Below are 16,515 nucleotides of genomic sequence, written 5' to 3' on the forward strand. Positions count from 1 at the left end.
GAGTTGAGTGGCCTCCAGACCGCCTAACCGTGGAGGGGCTGCCAGGGGACTGAAGGCCAGGTGGGTTTTCAGCTCAGGCTGCTACTAGCGGATGTTTTACAGATTCCCCTCCCTGTGGCGTATTTTGAGCTTTTCTCCAATATTCATCCTCTCCTTGCCCCACACATAGTAATATTTTAGCGAGGTTCCTGGTTGCCTGGCTAAGGAGCACATTTCCAGACGTAAAGAGTGGCCAGTGGGATGTTTGCACAAGTGATACAACCCACTTCCCAGCCCAGTAGCCCCCAAGTCAGAGGAGCAGGCCCAGTAAATTGGCTGATGGTGAAATCAGGAATGACAGCTATATCACCAGGCCCAAATCTTCTACTTCTGGACTGTGAAGTGTTCAAGAAATAAACGGGGGGGGGGGGGGGGGGGGGGTGGGCAGGGGTATCAATATGTCCACTCAGTCCCCTCAGTTTGTTATAGAGTAAGATAACAGGGACACCTATCCAAGGTCACTCCCTCACTATATGTCAGATACGGAATTTCATTCCCAAGTCTTATCTTAATCCCACCTCTGGTATTTCCCAGACCATGGTCCAGGGTCGCTGGCTCCACTGGGCATTTACAGGCCCTCCCCTCAGCACTGGAGTATCTGCAGATGCCCCTTTGGTCAACATTGCTCTGCTGAACCCTGACTTTATTTTTTCTTGGGTTCCTTAGATCCCAGACAACAGGCATTTGAAAAGGACCTTGAGAGCAGGCATGGGCTTGTGTTCACACTTGGACGGGAGAGGAGCAGCAGTATCCCTCACAGCCAGGCCTGGGTGGCAGGGGTGAGGGCAGGGATTGAGACTTGAGGCCAGGGATAAAGGAACAGCACAAGGGGCAGGGACTTGGGCAAGCCCGCCTCATCACTCCCCATGGGTTTTCCGCTGCAGGAGATCCGAATGCCATCACCTGGGACAGGGGTGCTGGTTGGGTGAGCAAGCCCAAGGTGTGTCAATGTTACGGGGGTGGTCTTCTCCCCGTGTTACAGATACATTTTAAATTAACACCACGGCTCCAGACATGCAAGCCCCACTCAGAGGGCACATTCTTAAGTAGAACCAAGAGGAAGAGCACCAGCCCTGGCCTAAATTAAAGGTACCCAGTCCCTGCTGGTCCTGCTCCCCAGGGTCAGTCTTCTGGGCCCTAGGCACCTGGAAGGAAGGGCCCAGAACAAAGGACAGGGGCACGCACCTTGGAGGGGATGGGGCTGCCCACAGGCAGGGTTTCAGGGCTGAAGGGGGTACAGGAGCAGGACGGGGGGTGGGGGCGTGCCCGGGAGGGTACCACACAGCTAGGCTGCCGCACACCAGGCAGGAGGAGGGGGCCCGAGAGGCCGGCCTATGCCCAGCTCTATGGAAGAAGCACTTTATTTACATGGCTTCTCTCCAGGCCTCAGCCCCCCTGGGAGGGGCTCGTCCCTGGGAAGAGGCTGAAAGGAGCAGCCAGGCAGCAGGGGGTCCTGAGCAGGCCGGATCAGGCCAGGAGCAAAGAAGGCACAAGGCCCTGGGTGCCCAGTCCCAGGGCAAAGGTCGGCCCACCCGGAGAAGGCGGCACAGAGTCAGTTCCCGGGCGTCAGGCAGGGATCTGCACCGCCACAGCTCTGCTCATACGATGGTGGGGCCTCTGCGGGGAGAGAGCAAAGTCTGCATGGGGCTCATGGTGCCCCCTCCCCCACCACACCCCAAGCCCCTCACTCACCATAGGGATAGCCCCAGGAGCTGTACTCTGGGGGCAGGATCAAGGTACTGGTAGTGGGCACTGGCCCTCCAGAACCCTCTGCAAAGTAGGGGACAGTGGCACCTGTGGAGATGCACAAGGGAGGGGGCAATGGGTGGGGAGCAGGGCTGCCATCCTGAGGGCGGGGTTCGGGGGCACCAGGCACGGAGCCAAAGGCGGCAGGTAATGGCTGCTGTTGTGAGTGGCTCTTGGTGGAGAGGGAGACTGCATCTGCGAAGGGGGGACTGCTGGCCGCCGCCTCGCCCTCCTCCTGGGGTGGTGCCGAGGGCACCACGGGGACTGGGGCCCCCGGAGGCAGCCCTGGGCCCGCTCGGGGGCTCATCGGGGCGTGGTTCACAGCAATATTGCCGATGAAAACAGGGAGGGTCACAGTGGCTTCAGGTGCCTTCAGGGAGACCTGGGGAGGAAGCAACAGTGAGGCCAGGCCACCTGCCCGCCCCCGGCCCCACCCCCTCTCCCTCCAACCCCCACCTGCAGGTAGTAGTCCACGTGGATGAGGCTGCAGCCTGGCAAGGCTGACTGGGGCAGCGCGGGCACCAGGATCTGCTCTTGCCACTGGGCCCGCCTCCAGGCCTTGACTCCCGCACCCTCTACCTCTGCAATGGTCCGCACATCGTAGATCCAGCGCTTGGCCTTGTAGGACACTTTCTGGGGAGCAGCCAGCCTGTGAGCCTGGGCAGGCCAGCCCCCTCCCCGTCCTCCAGCCCCTCCAGCCAGAGGGGCCTCTGACCTGCAGCAGACTGGCTACCACGGGGCCCGTGTCCTTGCCTGACTGGTTCTCGATGTCCGCCTGCAGCCGCAGCACCTGCCCTACCACGTAGCCACGGAGGTCCGTGCTGGCGGTGAGGACCACACTGCCCGTCTTCACCAGCTTGTAGGAGAACTTCTTGGTAGTGGACGCCACGTTGGGTTGCTTGAGGGGAGGGCATTAATGAAGGGGTTTGGCAGGTGCGGGCAGCCCAGATCTCTGTGGCCCCAGGACAAGCCCACTCGGCCCTGCTGTGCCCTGCCCCCAAACACAGCATAGGCAGCTCACGACAGAGAAGCCGCTGCTCGTCTGGGTCCCAGCCACCTCCTCTCACCTGGGGACGGGGCATCAACCAGAAGACCCCTGCTCTATCCTCACCTCAATGTCGGGGATGCTGTTCAGGTTCAGGGGGCTCAAAATATAGAACACACGGCTGCACTGGTGATCCTTGGAAAAACGTGGCGTGTCGATGGTGGCCCGCACCTGGTGCACGATCTTCCCAAAGGGGCCCTCGAAGGACGTGGGAGCTGTGGCTGGAGAGAGAGCAGGGGATGGCACCCAACCGTCCCCTGTCCCCCCTCCTATCCACCAGCTCTCACCACCAGGCCTGGCCAGGCAAGGCTGGGCTCTTACCAGGAAGCAGAAACTGGAAGGGGAAGCTGTGCTCTCCAGCTGGCAGGCTCCCTGCAGAGACAGAGGGAGATGTGGGGAGAGGGGACTCAGGAGCCTTGAGGGGACACCACAGGACACAGGTTAGAAATAGGCACTGCAGCCGACCAGTTCATACCGAGTCTGACTCAAAGCCCCAGAGCAGCACAGGGCTGCAACCTGGGCAAAGGAGGGGTACAAGAGCTTGGCTTCAACAGGAAAGGGGGATGGGGCTATTGCAGGGGCCAGAGCCCAACCAAATCAAGGAGAAGCTGCCCCCTTCAACCACCCAGGCCCTATCACGCAAGGCCTAGTGCTTGCAGGAGAAATACATCAGGGTACAAAGCCCTGCTAGAGGGTGGGTCAGCACAGGGGTCCCCAAGGCTGATGGGGGTGGGATGAACAGACAGACCCCCCTTAAGGTCTTCCCTGGAGGGGTCACTCTATGCAACAAGGCAGGTACAGGCTCCCAAACTCACCCTTGTCAGCCAGCGACAGAGCACTGTTGAAGTAGCCCTCCTCCACCACCCATGCTGCATCATTGGCCTTGTTGGACACCCTGCAGGAACCCGTGCAAGTCACTCGGATGGCTGCAAGGGGGGGTGGGGGGGAGTGAGTCCCAGGCAGCCGACGGCCTGGGCCCCTCCCTGCCCCATCATAGAGATTTGGGTAGAGCAAACAGCACCACGGGGAGCGGGGCCTTAGGCAGCCCAGCCAGTGACCTGCTGCCCTCCAGAGGGCACCTCATGTCCGCCCCCTGTTTGGGGTACTCCCAGGGAGCCAGGGTGATAGGGCACAGAGTTAAATCTGTCCTGAAGTCTAGAACAGGAGGCCCCCAGTGCTCGCCCGTACAGCCCGCAACCTGGTAACCTTGGTTCCCAGCCACCCCTGGGCCCACCAGCCCCGAGTACCCTCAGCTCCCTGCAAGGGTTGCTTGGGACACCAGTGACGAACAGAAGCCCAGAGGGCCGCTGACCTCCAGCCCCACTTCCGTTGGCTCACAGGCACTTCGGTTAGGCTGGGAGGGGCCCTTCACAGTCCAGGAAGCTAACTGCCAGCCCTCAGGATGCAGGAATGTGGTCAGGCCGGCCTGAGCAGATAAGTACCCCGCAGTCCCGCACACCGCAGGGAGGGGACGCCCTTGACTTCCTGGACTAGTGCTGCCCAGGAGGGCTGATTTCCTCCACCAAGAGATGGCTCAGTCCTCTCCCCGACCAGGACCGGTTGCAGCAGAGGTGGCTGCCACCACTCTATGGTCAGGAACTCCCCACTCCAGGGAACATTTGCCCAGAGACCACTAGGGTCAGAAGGCTGTGGCTGGACCAGAAAGGAAGCCAGCACAGCTGGAGGGGCCCGGGGCTCAGGGACAGGCAGCCTTGGGGCTCCACCCCCCTTGAACTGCAGGGCTGACCGAGGTCAACGATGTCCGTCTCCCTGCCCAGTCTCTCCCCTTCCTTCCGTGATTTGATGATCAGATGAGGGGAAGGTGACTCAGAATGTGACACCCTTCTGACAGAGCCACCAGGCAGGAGAAACCTGGTATCCAAGTGCCCAGTGCCAGAGGCCAGCCACACCAGACATGTCCGGGTCTCCCCAGGCCAACCTAACCCTGACACAACAAGCCCCCTGTTGGTCACCCACAGACCACAAGCCTTCTCCCTGGAAACCCTTGGCCTGTCTTCCACCCCCGTTGGCACTGCCCGTGACCAGACCTTGGCCCTGATTTCTAATCCGCACTCCATCAGCCATCTCCTCCTAGGGTCAGACCTGGAACTGTCCCTTCCCCAGAATCTGAGACAGAGGGGTGCTCCTACAGGTGAGAAATATGGCAGGGAAGCGAATAAAGGGGGGAAGTGTGACAATCCCAGATGCCAGGCCACTCGACACTCCCCACAGAGAGGGTGCATTCCGCCCTGAGTCTGGCTGCCTTGCGAATTCTGGGACCAGCAGAGTATGCCAGAAGGAGGTAAGTGGTCCCAGACTGGGACCCACTGTCTGAAGACTGTCAAGTGACCTCAATAGATGGCAAACCGAGCTGAAGAGTCCCCTGCCCACCTCTGTCCAAACCTCCACAACACTGTGAGTTACAGTAAACTGGTCGTTCTAACCTCTTAGTTTAGAGGTGATTTGTTACAAGCGAGCGACTTCTACATCGCAGCAGGCAACAGGAACAGATATCCCACCTCAGCAGAAATCAGAGAAACTCAAGTGAGTTACCATTTTCACCCATCAGTTGGCAAATAGTAAAGATCCTGACATGTGTTGGAGAAGAAATGAAGAAACACACCCCTTGATGGTGACGAAGCCGTAGGTGGCTACAGGGGCCCTGGCGAAGCATCCGGACGATCTGCTGGGTCCTTCCATTCACCTCCCAGAGGACCCAGTGGTTCTCAGAATCCACCCCACCTACCCAGGAGCTAGAAGCAACACGTTCATAACAGCAGGGCCCACATGTCCAACAGCAGGATGGCTAAAACACCCACCCAGCCTGGACACGGCCCCCAGAACTCAGGCGAACAAGCCACGGGGTCACCCGATCTCAGAAAAACAAACAGTATTCCATCAACCCTTGGGGTATCCCAGAGGGGCCAAAGTTCTATGACCTTCCCAATGCCCAGGCAAAGACCCTTTCTGCACAAATGGTGAAGCCCCTTCAGGAACCTTGCCTGAATGAGCCGCTCCCCTTACCGTCTTGGAGTCAAACAGCCTATTCCTGTTCACTCTCCTCTGCAGGGGAACAACGGACCTTCAGGGGACGGACACACACAGTAGGTTTGTCCCTCCTAACCCACGCAGCAGGGATCCGCGCCCGCACATGAGCACGACCATCACACCAGTGCGTGTGCCCTACGGCACAGCCACAGGACAGGGGAAGCGCGTTCTGGCCAGCGCCAGCCACCAGCACACAGCAACACTGCTGCACCGCCTACATTTAAAAGGGTTTCACTTCTGACAGTGCTCAGAGGCATAAAGGCCAGCACCAAACCCATAAGCAGGTCTGGGGCTACTCCCATTCTCTAAGGAACACCATCGCGCAGACCGTGTTCCAGAGTGACTTCTGGAACTTCTGTCCCCTCCAGCGCGCGACATCTGCTCACTCCTCATTCTGGTCCCAAAGGTCTCCCACCAGTTCCCACAAACCTGGAGCAACCCAGCCTTCGCCACATCTTTTCACTAAAGTTCTATGAGGCACTTCCATCAGTCCTGTCTCCAAGTCTGAAACACGGGAAAGGTGGCCCCCTCCCGGGGTTGCCCTGAGCGTTCCCAGAGTTGGTCCGTGGGAGGTAGGGAGAATGGCACCTGCCCCACGGTGAGAGTTCAGGGAGCTAGTGTGGCTGGGGCTGACTGCTGCTGTTGTCTGGGCTCCCCCTGCCCCCAATGGCCATCCTCGAGAGTAGAACATGGAGCATCCCCGCGTGACCCCCAGCCTCAGGCTTGGCGGGCCCCGGGCTCCAGGGAACAAGTTCCTTCCACAGCTTTCCCCTTCTGCACTGGCTCGGAGGGCAGCCAGTGTCCTCATGGTTGAGGGCCACTCATCTCTGTCCACCATCAAATTTAGTGGGCAAGACTATGAGCCCCCCCAGGGCCTGAAGGGGGGCCCTCCCCACCTCCATGTACTCCTGGAACAGTGGAGGGCTTCCCTGCAGCATCACTAGCTGATAGCAGGAGCTCAGCAAGCATCTTATGAATGAAAGAAAAAGAAAGAAGAACCACAGACATTCCTTTTCCAAACCCAACCAGGCCCCAAAGAAGCCCCAGGACAGCCTCAGCACCCACATTCCGTCCACACCCCAGGGGACAATCTGAATAATAACTCTTCTGAACCAAAGCCATCAACCATCTACTCTTCAGCCTGTCCCCCTTCTTCCCTCCCCTATTCCGGCAATCAGCTAGCATGTTAATAGTGGGGACCATCAGCTGCCGCTCCCTGGACATGCTACAGCCCGGCTGTCCATTCATCCACGTCCCACCCATCACATGGAGGCTGGGGTACTCTGCCCAGGCCAGGCCATGCCTTCTTCACCATGGTCAGTAACAGCTGGTTTGCCCTGGGCCCCAGCTGTGGGAGCATGACTGGGCTGAGGAGCCAGGCAGTGAGCTCCCGCGTGGGGTCTCGTGTCCGCCGTCCCCCCACCACAAGCCCGCCCCCACCTCCCGTGCCCTGGGCTCTCCCCTCAGTCCCATCTCAACTGTCATCTCTCCTTGTGCCCCAGGGAAGAGCTGCACTGTCACTCCTGTGCCCCCTGCCACCACCATAACTACCCCACCCAGACCCCAAATTAGACAGGAAAGGAGGTATGAGTCAGCAAGAGGAGACCGCACAAGGTTGGACCCCTGACCAGGGCCACCTTCGCCCACTCAATTTCCTCCTAAACCCTGTGGCCTCGAACATGGCAAGGTCAGGAGTCAGACCCATTCAGGACTGGGGCAGCTGGGGCCCAGAAAGGTGGGCAGTGGCTCTCAGTCCCTAGAAGCGCTAGAAGAACTTAGCTGCCAAGCACCCAAGGGTTCAGAGAATCCAAGTCCAGAGGGATGCTTGATGGCCGTGGTTTGGGCCAAGCATCTGAGATGGAGAAGCACTCCAGCAGCAGCACCCTCACACTCAGAACCAGCAATCAGGTGTGGAGTCCCTGGGGGGCACCCTGAGCTTTGAAGTCCCATTCAGGGCCCTGCCCACACCTCAGATGGCAGATAAGGCCAGCACCCGCAGAGAGCCCTAGCAAGGGCCACACCAGCAACCTGACTCCCAGTCCCAAAGTCCCAGAAGTCTGCACCAGCAGAAGGACCAGTCAGAAGGGCTGAGGTTCAGTTCCTAGGTGCTCCCGGGGCTGGAGGTCTGGGCCACACAAGGATGAGCAAGACCCTCCCAGCTCGCAAGGCCAAGCCTTAGCCCGGGTGGAAACGGGTGTACCGTGGGGCCGAGGATTGAGGGCCTGCGCCAGGGGCTTGGACCTGTGGAAGAGAAAGCCCCGCCTGGGCCAGGCTCCAGGTGAAGGCCCAGCAGGTGCAGGGTGCAGCGGACCCCGCAGACCCGACAGAGAGGGTCGGGGGCGTGCGTGTGTCCAAGTCAGAATGGCCTTCGCCTAGGCGGGGCAGGATCTAAACCCCCGCGCCCGACTCTGGCCGACCCTAGGAGAGAACAGGAAGGGCACTTGCGGAAGGACTGGGCCACCCTGGCCTCCCTGCTCCGCCCCATCTGCCAGCAGCCACCCACCCCGGCGGGTCTGCGCCGCCCGGCCCGCCGCACCCCAACCCTCCCCGAAGCCGGCGGGGCCCAGGACTCGCCGGGCAGCCGGGAGGGAAAGGGAGGGGGCGGCAGGAGGCGCCGCCAGTTCCGCGGGTCCAGGCCCAGCGCCGCCAGCAGCCGCTTCCGGGAGCGCCGGCTCCGCCGCAGGTGCTGCGCCGCCACCTGAACCCCGCCGGCCCGGCCCTCCCCGAGGCGACCCCGCGCCCACCTCGAAAGGGCAGCGGCGCCCCCAGGCGCACGCGCACGGCCCCCGCCAGCGGCTCTCCGGGGCTGTAGACGACGCGGCCGTGGCTCAGGAAGACCTCGAAGAGCTGCACCCGCCCCATGCCGCCGCCCTGGCCGGGCGGCCGCGCTCTGACACCCCCTCCCGCCGCCGCCGCCGCCGCGGCCGCCGCGCTCCGAGCCCCGCCCTCCGGGTCCGCCCTCGGCCCGCCCTGTCGTCCCGCCCACTCCCCGGGCCCGCCCCCTCCCACCCCGTCGACCCATCGACCCGCCCACCCCCCCGGGCCCGCCCCCCGAGCCTCCCGGGCCCGCCCCGTCGGCGCGCCTACTCCCCCTCTCCCCAGTCTCCCGGGGTCCGCTTCTCCTCCCGGCTCGCCCCCCGCCCCCGGGCTCCGTCCCGCCTCCACCCTGCCCCCAGCCCCGCCAGAGCCCGCCCCCCGGCCCCCCTCCCTCCCCTCCCTCCTCGCTGCCCCGGGCCCGCGCGTGGGGTGCAGGCTGGCGCGGCGCGCGGGACCCCGGCACACAGGCGCCCCCTGCTGCCCCGGGCGCGCGGCCGGCTCACCTGTCGAGGGGCGGGCTGGGCCGGCGCCCCCTCCCCAGTCTCCGCCCGGCGGGCGGAAGGACGTCACCGGGCGGGCCCGCAGCGCCGCGCGGCCGCACCTCTGCGGGAGCCGGGCTCCTGCCGTGGGCCCCGCGCGCGCTTGGGGGAGGCGGCGGCGTCCCTACGGAGCGAGTCTCGGCGGAGGCCGCGGACCGGAGCCCCCCTTCCCAGCCCCGGAGGCGTGGGTGCCGGGCCGTCCGCGCCCTGAGGACGCGGTGGGAGAGGAGAGTTCCCTGCGGACGGGGAGCTGGGGTGCGGGGGCGGCTGGGGGACCCGAGACGGAGCGCAGCGAGGGGGGCTGGAAGCGGCTGGAGGAGGGCGTCGGCGTGGCCGTGTTTGTGTCCAGAGCACCTGCGTGCATGGGGGGCATTTCGGACGGGGGAGACTGGCTTGGGGCGAAGCTGGGGGATGGGACAGAGTTCCGACCGGCAGAATCTGAGACGCCCACCGAGGACGTGTGCGCACGAGTGTGAGGAAGACAAAGGACCGCAGACTTGCGGGCCCTGGTTGACCACGGTCACTCGGCTCAGGGCGGGATGACAACGAGAGTCCGGAGTGGCAGCGCAGAAACCTGGCCTAGCGCTCCAGCAGAAGGACGGGCTTTCAGGCTGGAAGGACTCCCCTGGGCTCGGCTGCGGAAAGGGAGGTTCCCGAGGCCCTGGAGGGCCAGCAGTGTCCGGCCGGCCGAGTTCCCCAGCCGCCTCGCCTGGGATTCTTAGGTGGGGAGTGTGGGGGGCCGGCCGATCGGCCACACTTAATTCATTTCCCTATCAACACCAGGCAAGTGGAGAAATTCCCAGACTGAGTCAGGGTCCCGTGGGAATGGGGAGGATTGTGGGCCCCCCATGAATGCCCGATGTCCACAGCAGAGGTCAAGAGGGGGATGTTTGGGGAAGGAGTAAGAGATTGTGTTGGCTGCTGCTGCTGAGGGGAAGTAAGTGACAGAAAGCGGTGCCCCACACAGCTCTACATCACCCACCCATTCCCTGTACTGGAAGCCACTCTGACCTTGCTTACACCATCAGCACAAAGGCCCTACTTCCCTACGTGCCCCCTTTCCTCTTGCTCCTGGAGCCTCTCAAATGTAGATGTTTATCCTTTTTTTTTTTAAGATTTTATTTATTTATTTGACAGAGAGAGGCAGCGAGTGAGGGAACACAAGACGGGAGAGTGGGTGGAGGGGGAGAGGCAGAAGCAGACTCCCCACTGAGCAGGGAGCCTGATGCAGGGTTGGATCCCAGGGTCCTGGGATCATGACCTGAGCTGCAGACAGATCCTTAGCGGCTGTGGCACCCAGGCCCCTGGATTTTTATTTTCACACACACACGCCTGTATCAGGGCCTGGAGCATGTGCCCTCCCGACTCAGAACACCTTGCCAAGCTCCCAGCTTTAACTCCCTCAGAATGATGCCCACCTGCCCGCTCCTCCTGTCATCTTTAAAGCCCAGATCAGTCCCCATTATTTTATTTCAGCTCCTGACTCACTGTCCTTCTGTCCAATACCGGTGTTGCAGGAATTCTTAATGATTCCAGGATCCACATGAGTGATCCTTCCAGTGCCCCACACCCCCGCCACCCTCTCTTAAAGCGCACCTGGGATTTGTTTTCATCAGGTATGATAAGGTGACAGGCGCAGACACAACTGCCTTGAGAGAATAGTCGGTACTTAATGATTCCCGAGGGGGGCACATGGGGGAAGGACCAGGGCTGGTCAGGAGGCAGAATTTTCTTTTTTTTTTTTTTTTAATATTTTATTTATTTGACCGAGAGAGAGATCACAAGTAGGCAGAGAGGCAGAGAGCCGCTAAGCAGAGAGCCCAATGCGGGACTGGATCCCAGGACCACGAGATCATGATCTGAGCCGAAGGCAGAGGCTTAACCTACTGATCCACCCAGGCGCCCCGTGGAGGCAGAATTTGCTAGGAGACCATGGCCCAAGAAATAGGTGAGGCAAGGTAGGCAAGTTGGAGCAAGCTTAGGGTCAGGTTGTTCCAGTGGTCTCTACTTGTCCAGTACCTGGCCCTACAGTGATTCAGGACGGACAATATCAGTGTGTGAGTTTGGTAAAGGAGTGTTTGGGGGGTATGGCCTCTGGATTAGTTGGTCTGCATGTGAAAGTTGTCCCAGGCAAGTTGCTATCTTTAGGAATGAGCTTAACCCTGGGAGGGGCAGCCTTTCCCCAGCCAGCAAGGCCCCCAAATGTCAAAGTATCGTAAGATACAGAAAATAAGAGCATGACCAGTTAAGCTCTTGTCCCCACGCTCCTCTCCTCCGAGAACCTTCCCCAGGCGACGTAAGCATCTGGGTCCTATGGCTTCCTTAGTTTGTCTGCAAAGATGTCTGGCAACTTCTCCCATCCCTTTGCATTAGCGCTGCTCCTTCTGTCAGAAGGTAGGGTCCTTCCTCTCCTGTTGATTCCGGGCCGGCCCCTTGACTTGCTTTACCCAGCAGAAGTGCAGTGGGCGAGATGCCGCATACGCGGTAGGCTCTGAGGAGGCCTTGCAGCTCGTTCTCATTCTCTTGGGTCCCGACCTCCCATTTCAGAACACCTAGTTACCCTCCTGGACAGATCAGAGAGAGAGAGAAAGGCCTGCACAGGGGAGTGAAACCATCTCAGACTGGCTGCCTCAGCCCCACACCCAGAATGACTGCACCTGTAGGAGTGACCCAAATTGCTCTGATTTATTACTTATTCTGAAATCAGGCTGCATTCAGCCAGGTGGCTTTTCTACTCAGTGTGAGAGGTATGGGGTGTGCTGAGGATAGAGTGTCCAAGATCTCTCTCTCATTTGCATGTCTGATGCCTTGACTGAGGCTGGTCAGGGGTCTCTTCCAGGAGGCCTCTCCGCGTGGCCAGTTTGGGGTCCTGCACACCAAGATGGTCTCCAGATAGTGAGCCTGATGACCCAGCAGCAAGTCCTCTGGAGGGAGGAAGGTGAACACCCCGCCCGCAGGCCTGGACTCGCGTCCCAGAACTTCCCACCACATCGCGCGCATTAAAGCAGCCACAGCACCAGCGTGGGGGAAGTGCCACACACGGGGAGGAACTGATTGTGACAATCTGAGACACTCTGCCACCTGCAGAAGAACCAACAGCTGAACCCAACGTTAAATTACAGAGTCATGAGAAAATAAAGCTGTTGTTCTAAACCACTGCATTTTGGGGTGGTTTACTATGCAGCAATAGATAATTGGGACCAAAACTGGTACCTAGAAGTGAGGGGCGCCTGGGTGGCTCAGTGGGTTAAGTCTCTGCCTTCGGCTCAGGTCATGATCCCAGAGTCCTGGGTTCAAGTCCCACATCGGGCTCTCTGCTCAGCGGGGAGCCTGCTTCCTCCTCTCTCTCTGCCTACTTGTGATCTCTGTCTGAGATGCTGCCATAATAAAATGTGAAACCTGGCACTGACTTTGGAGCAGAGAGCATGTGGGCACTGACAATGAGAACCTTGATGACGGCTGGATGAGGGATGCCATCAGAATTGGTGGGTGTCCAGAAAGTGGTGAGACCATGGCCTGGGGTAACACAGAAGATAGAAAATGTGTCTACGATCTGGTTTTCCTGGCAGAAAACATAAAGGCCAACTGGCTTTGTTCAGTTATGCTAACGTGAAATAAAAGAGAAAGATGAATTAAGGAGGTTGCTGTTCCACGTCCCAGCAGGAGTCAGAGGACGTATTTCCAAGCCAGGCCTTGCTGAGTTGGAAAATCAAAACTCTTTCTCATTTCCAACCTTTCCAGGCAGCAAAAAGTTCTGAAGATAAGAAATGATGTCATGGTGAAGAGTAAATCCAGAGTGCTGCCAGCAAACCTGAGAGTGGAAGTCAAGGGTATGGTTGTATGATCCCTTCTGAAGACTTCTGAGGCTCTTGGGTGGGGGAGAGAGTCCTTGGAGACCCCCTCAGCTATACAAAAGGGCTTCTGAGAATCTTATGGTCATTGTCCCACAGCACCTGACTCCTGGGCCACAGGAGAGAAAAGCCTTCTCAAAGACATTTGGAGTATAGCTTTTGTCCAGTGAAACAAGGTACAGTTTGTCATAGACAAAATCCATTTTTTAAAATATTTATTTGACAGAGAAAGATCACAAGCAGGCAGAGGCAGGCAGAGAGAAAGAGGAGGAAGCAGGTTCCTCGCTGAGCAGAGAGCCCGATGTGGGCTTGATCCCAGGACCCTGAGATCACGACCTGAGCGGAAGGCAGAGGCTTTAACCCACTGAGCCACCCAGGCACCCCGAAAATCCGTTTTTTCTTAAAGGGTTGTATCTGCTTGAGGTAAAAATGTAAAATGGACAGATTATGAAATAAAGTTGCTGGGCCCCTGCTTTATACCACCAGGAAGCAGGCTGATGAAGGTACTCAGCTGAAAACACAGGCCACTTCCTATGGAAAAGAGGGCCATTGCGAGTACAAGGCCCAGTGCCCTGGGGAGGAACCAAGAACGCAAGAAACAGTAGCCAAGGGGCACCTGCATGGCTCAGTGGGTTAAAGCCTCTGCCTTTGGCTCAGGTCATGGTTTCAGGGTCCTGAGATTGAGCCTCGAATCGGGCTCTCTGCTCAGCGGGGAGTCTGCTCCCCCCCCTACTCCGCCTACTTGTGATCTCTGTCAAATAAATAAAATCTTTAAAAGAAAGAAAGAAAGAAAGAAACAGTAGCCAAGGGAGCCACTTGCAGGGAGCAGACCAGCCCTAGTCAAGGATTGTGACAGGTGTTAGCTGGATTCCAGAACTGCCGAGGGGCAGTGACTAAGGGTATAACCCTCCTTGTTGGACAGGGTGTCTGCTCACTTGCACTGTGCTTTGCCACTGAATGTTGGCTGTTGTGGGGCAGATAATATGCCCTTGGGGGAAAAGGGGCCACACCCAATGTGCCTTATCCATCTGGCCCCGTTGCACATTACAGCATGCGAGACTCCAAGGCTAGCCTTGATGAGATGGTGTTTGTGGGATCACTTGGGAGTGCACTTTTCAAGGAGGAGGAGCATGACTTGTTAGAGGCCAGAGGATGGACTGGGGGCAGGCTGCTTCACTAGCAGCCCCCAAGTGAGCCCCCCAAGGTAACAGCCTTCCTACACTGATTTTTGACTTGCTCTGGTGACTAGCTTTGGCCAGTGGGATGCCAGCAAGAAGGATTCAAGCAGAGGCCCCATAAATGCTCGCACATGGCTTCCATGCTGGAAGGAGTCCGGCTATCCTGCCTGGCCACGTGGGAGACTCTGGGTAATGAGACGCCACACAAAGACAAGTCACATGCAAGACAAACAGGCACTCCAGTGAACTCCCAGCCGAGTGCAACCAAAGGAGGGACCCAGAAGACCCCAATCACAGAATTGCAAAAAATAATAAATCAATATTGTCTTAAGCCATAAGGTTTTGGAGTGGTTCTTTTGCACAAAAGCATAGAGTCATCACCAAAAGCCACTGCCCTCATGGTCTCAAGCCCACACATTTCTGCCTACCGCCTCCTGTCCTGCTAGCCCACTCTCTCTGTGTCATGACTCCTGCAATGCTTGGGACTCCGCGGGGAACCCCAACCCACTGACCCTGCCCCCCTGTTGCCCTCTCTCCTTTCTTCATTCAGCTCTAAGGCCACAGGCAGCCATCCGGGCCACTCTCTTTGAGAAACCACTCAAAACCACCTCAGCACAACCACAGTTTGAGCTAAACCACCCCTCCTTTCCCTGCCTTCTCTGCAGCAGCCCACATAGGCTAGAGAAAAACAGTCACACTGACAGGCACCCTACACGTTGCTGGGCCATCCTGCTGCCTTCTTCCACTTCTCTCCTAGACAGTTACATGGCTTCTAGACCTCTCTCCTTGCTCTGCTAACATCTGCTTTCCTGGCCTCACTTTCAACTGATGTCTTTGTTCACATCACCAGAGAACTCCCCCCAAATCCTGCCTGCACACCCCCTTGCCTCCCAGGGACTTTTCCTCAGACTCTCTCCTTTGTACTGAGCTGCACCACCCATGCTCCTGCCTCCCTACCCCGTCCTCCTCTGCCAGCAATTCTCCTCTATAGGGTCACTCCTGTTAAAACCAACAATCTCTCCACTTCCCTTCTCTTTCCAGTTTCGGCCCCACTTCTCTGCTATTGTTTTTGGCAAATACACCTCAGAAGAGTTGTCTCACAGCCTTCAATCTTCTATCCTTCCCTTCTACGCCCTCAGATGGACCTAGTCCGCCATCACTCCATCAAGAGCTGTACTGGTGGAGACTATCAGTGTCCTTGTTTTGCTCAGTTATCAGTTCCCGACCCCAACCTCACAGGACCTATCAGCAGCACCTGATGTGGCTAATCCTTCTTTCACAGTTTACTTGGCTCCCAAGCTACCATCCTCTCCTGGTTTTCCTCTTGACATCTCCCTCTCTTTAATGGCTCCTTCTCTTTTGAACTTCCTTCCCCTTTTGTAAAGGAGAACCCAGACCCTGGCTCAGTCTTTGACCCCTCCTTTGCTATCTCCATTTTCTTTTTTTTTTTTTAGATTTTATTTATTTATTTGCAAGACAGAGAGAGATAGAGCAGGAGCAAGGGAGAGGGGCAGAAGAAGAAGCAGACTCCCCCGTGAGTGGGGAGTCTGACACAGGGGTGGATCCCAGGACTCTGGGATCATGACCTGTGCTGAAGGCAGATGCTTAACCGACTGAGCCACCCAGGGCGCCCCTCCGCATTTTCTTCCAATGTGATCTCATCCAGTTGCATGGCTTCAAACACAACAAATGTGGGGCACCTGGGCGGCAGCGCAGTGGGTTAAATTCTCTGCCTTCACCTCAGGTCATGATCTCATGGTCCCTGTATCGAGCCCCGCATCGAGCCCTGCATGGGGCTCCCTGCTCATCAGGGAGCCTGCTTCCTCCTCTCTCTCTGCCTGCTTGTGATCTTTCCGTCAAATAAATAAATAAAACCTTTAAAAAGTGAATAAATACAACAAATGTGCTATGGAACGCCGGGTTTGCACCCCAGGCTGGACAGCCCCCCTGAACTCTATACTCAAATACTCAATTCCTTTGCAACCTTAACATGAAGCAGGAACCAGAAACTCATCTTTATTTTGCTGAGCCGCTGAGAGTCTGGGGTTGTTCCTGAAGCATGAACCGGGCTACAGGACATTGGCCACTTGTGTCCAGACACCCATGATCTCTCGGGCAGCGACTGGTGCTCACTTGCTAAGTAGCCTTCCTGCTTCCAGGCGCCCTGCACGCCGCCGGCCCCACTCAGGGAACAGCCACTCTTCTACTGAAGTCCTGCGACGGCCTCACGTCTCCGGGTGTAAAAGTCAAAG

The 16,515-nt window shown here is 58.3% G+C and overlaps 2 protein-coding genes across 3 annotated transcripts in view; one reads left to right on the forward strand and one right to left on the reverse strand.

The window, feature by feature from the left end:
* Positions 1 to 665: 665 nt before the first annotated feature.
* ARRDC1 (arrestin domain containing 1) lies at positions 666 to 8,805 on the reverse strand. 2 transcript variants are annotated; one of them, XM_032307645.1, is made up of 8 exons: positions 8,623 to 8,805; positions 3,646 to 3,756; positions 3,152 to 3,202; positions 2,897 to 3,051; positions 2,501 to 2,683; positions 2,242 to 2,418; positions 1,732 to 2,167; positions 666 to 1,656 (listed from the first exon to the last, which is right to left on the reverse strand). In XM_032307645.1, the coding sequence occupies exons 1-8, from the start codon at positions 8,738 to 8,740 to the stop codon at positions 1,592 to 1,594; spliced, it is 1,296 nt and encodes a 431-aa protein (XP_032163536.1). In that variant the 5' UTR covers positions 8,741 to 8,805; the 3' UTR covers positions 666 to 1,591. The 2 variants fall into 2 exon arrangements, with proteins under 2 accessions (XP_032163536.1, XP_032163535.1); XM_032307644.1 differs by lacking the exon at positions 8,623 to 8,805 and adding an exon at positions 5,384 to 5,411.
* Positions 8,806 to 13,434: 4,629 nt separating this feature from the next.
* The window catches only part of DPH7 (diphthamide biosynthesis 7), a 29,851-nt gene continuing 26,770 nt past the window's right edge, over positions 13,435 to 16,515 (forward strand). Inside the window, exon 1 of the mRNA XM_032308822.1 lies at positions 13,435 to 13,449. The gene's annotated coding sequence lies outside the window, so the exon portion shown is untranslated. The remainder of the gene's footprint in view (positions 13,450 to 16,515) is intronic.

Source organism: Mustela erminea, chromosome 12, assembly GCF_009829155.1.
Source record: "Mustela erminea isolate mMusErm1 chromosome 12, mMusErm1.Pri, whole genome shotgun sequence".
Taxonomy (NCBI): Eukaryota; Metazoa; Chordata; class Mammalia; order Carnivora; family Mustelidae; genus Mustela; species Mustela erminea.